The sequence below is a fragment of the Scardinius erythrophthalmus genome, assembly GCF_964197995.2.
Source record: "Scardinius erythrophthalmus genome assembly, chromosome: 6".
Classification (NCBI taxonomy): Eukaryota; Metazoa; Chordata; class Actinopteri; order Cypriniformes; family Leuciscidae; genus Scardinius; species Scardinius erythrophthalmus.
In genome coordinates, this window is record NC_138226.1 from 42,464,284 (window position 1) to 42,472,501 (window position 8,218).

The window sequence follows — 8,218 nt, forward strand, 5'->3', positions numbered from 1 at the left end:
TGGGGCTCCATGCAAGATCTCACCTCGTGGGGTCTCAATGATCCTAAGAAAGGTGAGAAATCAGCCCAGAACTACACGGGAGGAGCTGGTCAATGACCTGAAAAGAGCTGGGACCACCGTTTCCAAGGTTACTGTTGGTAATACACTAAGACGTCATGGTTTGAAATCATGCATGGCACTGAAGGTTCCCCTGCTTAAACCAGCACATGTCAAGGCCTGTCTTAAGTTTGCCAATGACCATTTGGATGATCCAGAGGAGTCATGGGAGAAAGTCATGTGGTCAGATGAGACCAAAATAGAACTTTTTGGTCATAATTCCACTAAACGTGTTTGGAGGAAGAAGAATGATGAGCACCATCCCAAGAACACCATCCCTACTGTGAAGCATGGGGGTGGTAGCATCATGCTTTGGGGGTGTTTTTCTGCACATGGGACAGGCCGACTGCACTGTATTAAGGAGAGGATGACCATGTATTGCGAGAATTTGGTGGAACAACCTCCTTCCCTCAGTTACAGCATTGAAGATGGGTCGAGGCTGGGTCTTCCAACATGACAATGACCCGAAGCACACAGCCAGGATAACCAAGGAGTGGCTCTGTAAGAAGCATATCAAGGTTCTGGCGTGGCCTAGCCAGTCTCCAGACCTAAACCCAATAGAGAATCTTTGGAGGGAGCTCAAACTCCGTGTTTCTCAGCGACAGCCCAGAAACCTGACTGATCTAGAGAAGATCTGTGTGGAGGAGAGGGCCAAAATCCCTCCTGCAGTGTGTGCAAACCTGGTGAAAAACTACAGGAAAAGTTTGACCTCTGTAATTGCAAACAAAGGCTACTGTACCAAATATTAACATTGATTTTCTCAGGTGTTCAAATACTTATTTGCAGCTGTATCATACAAATAAATAGTTAAAAAATCATATATTGTGATTTCTGGATTTTTTTTTTTTTTTTGATTATGTCTCTCACAGTGGACATGCACCTACGATGACAATTTCAGCCCCCTCCATGATTTCTAAGTGGGAGAACTTGCAAAATAGCAGGGTGTTCAAATACTTATTTTCCTCACTGTATAATATATGTGTGTATATACAATATACTGTATATACACACATATATTATATATTATATATTTACGCATACACACACACACAGACATATTTAAAAACTTCTATGTTAAATGTGATTTAACTAATTTAATTTGATGTGTGCACATATATTCAAAGTATTATTGTGTATGTTTTGTCAATGTAAATAATGAAGAGTGGACAGGAACTGGAATGGGATCAGAAGCGGAACTGAACCATAACCACATCTTCCACAGTTTTCCTTCTTTCTGACAGAAAAAGCAATACTATTTTTGGGTCACTGTTTTATGCAGTGTCACCGTGAGCTCAAAAAGATCTTATTTATTCCCTCAATCCTTTACTCTGTGTCCAATCTGATTTTTTTAAGGAAGAACGGAAAGGAGATGAAAGACAGGAGCAAGAAAACCCGTTTCTCAAAGGTAAATTTTTGTTTTTTTTTCTTAGATCAAAACAAGTCAAACAGAGGAACCACTCAATATTCACACAAACACACACACACACACACACACACACACACACACACACACACACCACATTTATGCTTTGCAATTATGCTAAATAAAATAACATGTATGTTAATTGCTGCAGTCCGTTTAAAAATATCAAATTAATTTGAATAAATAAAAAAAAAAGGTGAATGGTGTATGAATGATTCAATGACTCACTCACAAAAACTTCACTTGTTTCTTTACTGGATGAATCAGTGTTTTTGAACAAATCTCTTGAATGAATGATTCAATGACAAACACATTTCTAACAGTCACTTGTCGCTACCTACTGGTGTAACAATGTAATGATACAATCTTTATTTGAAGTGTCAAGTTTCTGTCATAAGGTGATTTACTCTCTTTTCTACTACCGGAGACATCAGTGTTTATATCCAAACTATAAACTTTTATCCCAGTACTTCTGTGATCATTTTACTTATTATAACACAGAAATAACGGTACTGTGTGTTTGAAAAGACTGTTTGTGAAGCTGTTTCATATCTATCTATACATGACAACTACTCTCTCTGGATCAGCAGCAGCAAAAACACAAATCTGAATCACCATGATCAGACTTATTAAAGCTTTAATAAACACAGATCTGAATCACTGTGATCAGACTCATCAAAGCTTTAATAAACACAGATCTGAATCACTGTGATCAGACTCATCAAAGCTTTAATAAACACAGATCTGAATCACTGTGATCAGACTCATCAAAGCTTTAATAAACACAGATCTGAATCACTGTGATCAGACTTATCAAAGCTTTAATAAACACAGATCTGAATCACTGTGATCAGACTCATCAAAGCTTTAATAAACACAGATCTGAATCACTGTGATCAGACTCATCAAAGCTTTAATAAACACAGATCTGAATCACTGTGATCAGACTCATCAAAGCTTTAATAAACAGATCTGAATCACTGTGATCAGACTTATCAAAGCTTTAATAAACACAGATCTGAATCACCATGATCAGACTTATTAAAGCTTTAATAAACACAGATCTGAATCACCATGATCAGACTCAAAGCTTTAATAAACACAAATCTGAATCATTGTGATCAGACTCAAAGCTTTAATAAACACAGATCTGAATCACTGTGATCAGACTTATCAAAGCTTTAATAAACACAGATCTGAATCACTGTGATCAGACTCATCAAAGCTTTAATAAACACAGATCTGAATCACCGTGATCAGACTCAAAGCTTTAATAAACACAGATCTGAATCACCGTGATCAGACTTATCAAAGCTTTAATAAACACAGATCTGAATCACTGTGATCAGCCTTATCAAAGCTTTAATAAACACAGATCTGAATCACTGTGATCAGACTCATCACAGCTTTAATAAACACAGATCTGAATCACTGTGATCAGACTCATCAAAGCTTTAATAAACACAGATTTGAATCACTGTGATCAGACTCATCAAAGCTTTAATAAACACAGATTTGAATCACTGTGATCAGACTCATCAAAGCTTTAATAAACACAGATCTGAATCACCGTGATCAGACTCATCAAAGCTTTAATAAACACAGATCTGAATCACTGTGATCAGACTCATCAAAGCTTTAATAAACAGATCTGAATCACTGTGATCAGACTTATCAAAGCTTTAATAAACACAGATCTTAATCACCATGATCAGACTTATTAAAGCTTTAATAAACACAGATCTGAATCATTGTGATCAGACTCAAAGCTTTAATAAACACAAATCTGAATCATTGTGATCAGACTCAAAGCTTTAATAAACACAAATCTGAATCATTGTGATCAGACTCAAAGCTTTAATAAACACAGATCTGAATCACCGTGATCAGACTTATCAAAGCTTTAATAAACACAGATCTGAATCACCGTGATCAGACTCAAAGCTTTAATAAACACAGATCTGAATCACTGTGATCAGACTCATCAAAGCTTTAATAAACACAGATCTGAATCACCGTGATCAGACTCATCAAAGCTTTAATAAACAGATCTGAATCACCGTGATCAGACTTATCAAAGCTTTAATAAACACAGATCTGAATCACTGTGATCAGACTCAAAGCTTTAATAAACACAGATCTGAATCACCGTGATCATACTCAAAGCTTTAATAAACACAGATCTGAATCACTGTGATCAGACTCATCAAAGCTTTAATAAACACAGATCTGAATCACCGTGATCAGACTCAAAGCTTTAATAAACACAGATCTGAATCACCGTGATCAGACTCATCAAAGCTTTAATAAACACAGATCTGAATCACCGTGATCAGACTTATCAAAGCTTTAATAAACACAGATCTGAATCACCGTGATCAGACTTATCAAAGCTTTAATAAACACAGATCTGAATCACCGTGATCAGACTCAAAGCTTTAATAAACACAGATCTGAATCACTGTGATCAGACTTAAAGCTTTAATAAACACAGATCTGAATCACCGTGATCAGACTCAAAGCCTTAATAAACACAGATCTGAATCACCGTGATCAGACTCATCAAAGCTTTAATAAACACAGATCTGAATCACCGTGATCAGACTTATCAAAGCTTTAATAAACACAGATCTGAATCACCGTGATCAGACTCATCAAAGCTTTAATAAACACAGATCTGAATCACTGTGATCAGACTCATCAAAGCTTTAATAAACACAGATCTGAATCACTGTGATCAGACTCATCAAAGCTTTAACAAACACAGATCTGAATCACCGTGATCAGACTCAAAGCTTTAATAAACACAGATCTGAATCACTGTGATCAGACTCATCAAAGCTTTAATAAACACAGATCTGAATCACCGTGATCAGACTCATCAAAGCTTTAATAAACACAGATCTGAATCACCGTGATCAGATTCATCAAAGCTTTAATAAACACAGATCTGAATCACCGTGATCAGACTCAAAGCTTTAATAAACACAGATCTGAATCACTGTGATCAGACTCATCAAAGCTTTAATAAACACCGATCTGAATCACCGTGATCAGACTCATCAAAGCTTTAATAAACACAGATCTGAATCACCGTGATCAGACTCAAAGCTTTAATAAACACAGATCTGAATCACCGTGATCAGACTTATCAAAGCTTTAATAAACACAGATCTGAATCACCGTGATCAGACTCATCAAAGCTTTAATAAACACAGATCTGAATCACTTTGATCAGACTCATCAAAGCTTTAATAAACACAGATCTGAATCACCGTGATCAGACTTATCAAAGCTTTAATAAACACAGATCTGAATCACTGTGATCAGACTCATCAAAGCTTTAACAAACACAGATCTGAATCACCGTGATCAGACTCATCAAAGCTTTAACAAACACAGATCTGAATCACCGTGATCAGACTCAAAGCTTTAACAAACACAGATCTGAATCACCGTGATCAGACTCATCAAAGCTTTAATAAACACAGATCTGAATCACTGTGATCAGCCTTATCAAAGCTTTAATAAACACAGATCTGAATCACCGTGATCAGACTCATCAAAGCTTTAATAAACACAGATCTGAATCACCGTGATCAGATTCATCAAAGCTTTAATAAACACAGATCTGAATCACCGTGATCAGACTCAAAGCTTTAATAAACACAGATCTGAATCACTGTGATCAGACTCATCAAAGCTTTAATAAACACCGATCTGAATCACCGTGATCAGACTCATCACAGCTTTAATAAACACAGATCTGAATCACCGTGATCAGACTCATCAAAGCTTTAATAAACACCGATCTGAATCACCGTGATCAGATTCATCAAAGCTTTAATAAACACAGATCTGAATCACTGTGATCAGATTCATCAAAGCTTTAATAAACAACGATCTGAATCACCGTGATCAGATTCATCAAAGCTTTAATAAACACAGATCTGAATCACCGTGATCAGACTCATCAAAGCTTTAATAAACACAGATCTGAATCACTGTGATCAGACTCATCAAAGCTTTAATAAACACAGATCTGAATCACCGTGATCAGACTCAAAGCTTCAATAAACACAGATCTGAATCACTGTGATCAGACTCAAAGCTTTAATAAACACAGATCTGAATCACCGTGATCAGACTTATCAAAGCTTTAATAAACACAGATCTGAATCACCGTGATCAGACTCATCAAAGCTTTAATAAACACAGATCTGAATCACCGTGATCAGACTTATCAAAGCTTTAATAAACACAGATCTGAATCACTGTGATCAGCCTTATCAAAGCTTTAATAAACACAGGTCTGAATCACTGTGATTTAGGAATAAGATCATGTGGGTGTTTGAATTAAGATTGCGATCTTTTAATGATTAATCATTAAAATTTTCCATTTAAAGAAAATGCATTTTTTCTGACTATTATTTCATATGTCAGGCTTTATAGTGTTAATATGTTTCAAGGTGTCAAGGAAAATGTTGATTATGAATGTATTTTAATATCCATCTCTTTTGAAGGTAGCTTCTCACAAAGACTAGAAATCTCACATTAAACCATCTGTTCAATATATTCTGCTGGAGAACAGCCCTGCGTCTGCCAGTATCATCAGTGTGTGTGTGTGTGTGTGTGTGTCTGTACTCAGAGAATTTGGGAGTATCCCTAGAGTTTATACCTATCTGCCAGTCAGTTTAATAGAGATGTGGAAATATCTGTAGAACAATAGAGCTCTATTCTCCACTCAACCAGGAGTGTGTGTGTGTGACGTGAAATGAAGGTCAATCTCGGACAAAGTCCTCTCTGTAAACATCAGAGGAAATCCTCTGAGTGCAGCAAGTGTGTGTGTGTGTGTGTGTGTGTGTGTGTGTGTGTGTGTGTGTCAAACGCTCAAATACTGTTATAGAACAATATGTGCTGTGCTCTTCACAAAATGTATTTAAGCCCACTTAAAAGTAATGATATACAGGGACACAAATATTATAGATGCAGTTAAATACATGTACAGAATCATGGACCGGTGTCACACAGTGGATCTTCACAATATTAAGCATGTCACACACACACACACACACACACACACACACACACACACACACACACACACACACACACACACACACACACACACACACTCACTCACTCACTCACTCACTCACTCACTCACTCACTCACTCACTCACTCACTCACTCACTCACTCACTCACTCACTCACTCACTCACTCACTCACTCACTCACTCACTCACTCACTCACTCACTCACTCACTCACTCACACAAACATACTCACTCACACACTCACACACACACACACACACACACACACACACACACACACACACACACACACACGTCTGACTATAACTGAGAAGGTAAAATGTACAAAATCCTGTAAGGTAAAATGAGTAAAGTTGTGTATTCAGAGAGAGTGTGTTTCACCTCTTGCACGAACAGACTCTGAGCGTCTCTGAGAGCGTGAGCAGGGATCGAGGAGCAGAGCGTCCGGGTCTGGCGGGACACTGAACACACCTGAGGAACAACACACACACTGGGTTACTATCTCTCACACACACACACACACACACACACACACACACACACACACACACACACACACACACACACAAACACAGAGAACATGATACATGCATATCTAAACTGCCATCCTACCCAACACACACCAACAGATTAGGGATGTGCACAAAGTAATCTGAAGTGACAGTGATGATCGACGTTTTTCAAATGCTCTCCTTTTATGTTCCTCAGAAGAAAGAAAATCATGCAGGTTTGGAACAACATGAGGGACATTTTAAATTTTAGGTGAACTATGCCTTGAAACATGAAATCACACATTTAATCAGATTTTTTTTTACACAGTATAAAAAAAAAAATAAAAAAAAATAGAGAACAATTTCCATCCATTGCAGGGAGTTTTCTCATGAAAGAAGCATTAGAGCTGGACAAACACAGTTTGACAGCAAAACTCCCCAGCCTGACTCATGCCAGATCAGCAGGACTTCAGCTCTTATGAACCGATCGCCTCCATCCCTTCAGCCAGTGAGTCATGCTCATCATGAACGACACCATTTGACTGCAAAAAACATCTTTCCCTATAGACCCTTTTACAGTTGGTAAACATGGTGACATATTTGTGTGGGCGGGGCTTAGCTGGAGGCAGAAAGATCCCTCTGGCCGCTTCACTAACGTTAGTTTGCCACTTTTGTTAGCTTATTTTTTAACAATGACTGGAGAAAATCCAATTTTATCTTAATGTGCAAGGTCACTCACTGTCCAGGGCCGCGATTGTTATTTGCAAAAGTTAATTTTAACGGACGGAACCAGATTGGCCGACCCGTACACTCAGTTAATGGATGGACGATCTGACAGGATTAACGTTAATGCTACCTCCGGTTGAGAAGCCTGCTCTACACCTGCCCGATAGAGAAACCGAGGGTAAAGAGAAACTGCGGGCATATACATCATTAGATGCCTATAACTATGCTGAATGGTCACGTTACGTACAAGACTTGTGTGGTACGATCCGCAGTTCTGCCTAGCCAGCGCCAAGGCCAGACAGAAGACGACCATGTAAAGTGACATTACGGTGCATATTTAATTATGTGAATATTTTCTTGACATAAAAATTCTAGATACAGCATATTTATTTTTTAACTATGTATATGATTACCCTTTCTTACCA

At 37.8% G+C, this 8,218-nt stretch overlaps 1 protein-coding gene across 3 annotated transcripts in view; it reads right to left on the reverse strand.

Annotated features, from left to right (window-relative positions):
- Positions 1 to 8,218, reverse strand: part of LOC308691961 (dedicator of cytokinesis protein 9) — a 146,641-nt gene that overhangs the window by 74,930 nt on the left and 63,493 nt on the right. For all 3 annotated transcript variants that reach the window (XM_081367573.1, XM_081367574.1, XM_081367572.1), the window contains exon 3: positions 6,958 to 7,047. In XM_081367573.1, the coding sequence (XP_081223699.1) occupies positions 6,958 to 7,047 (90 nt within the window). The remainder of the gene's footprint in view (positions 1 to 6,957; positions 7,048 to 8,218) is intronic.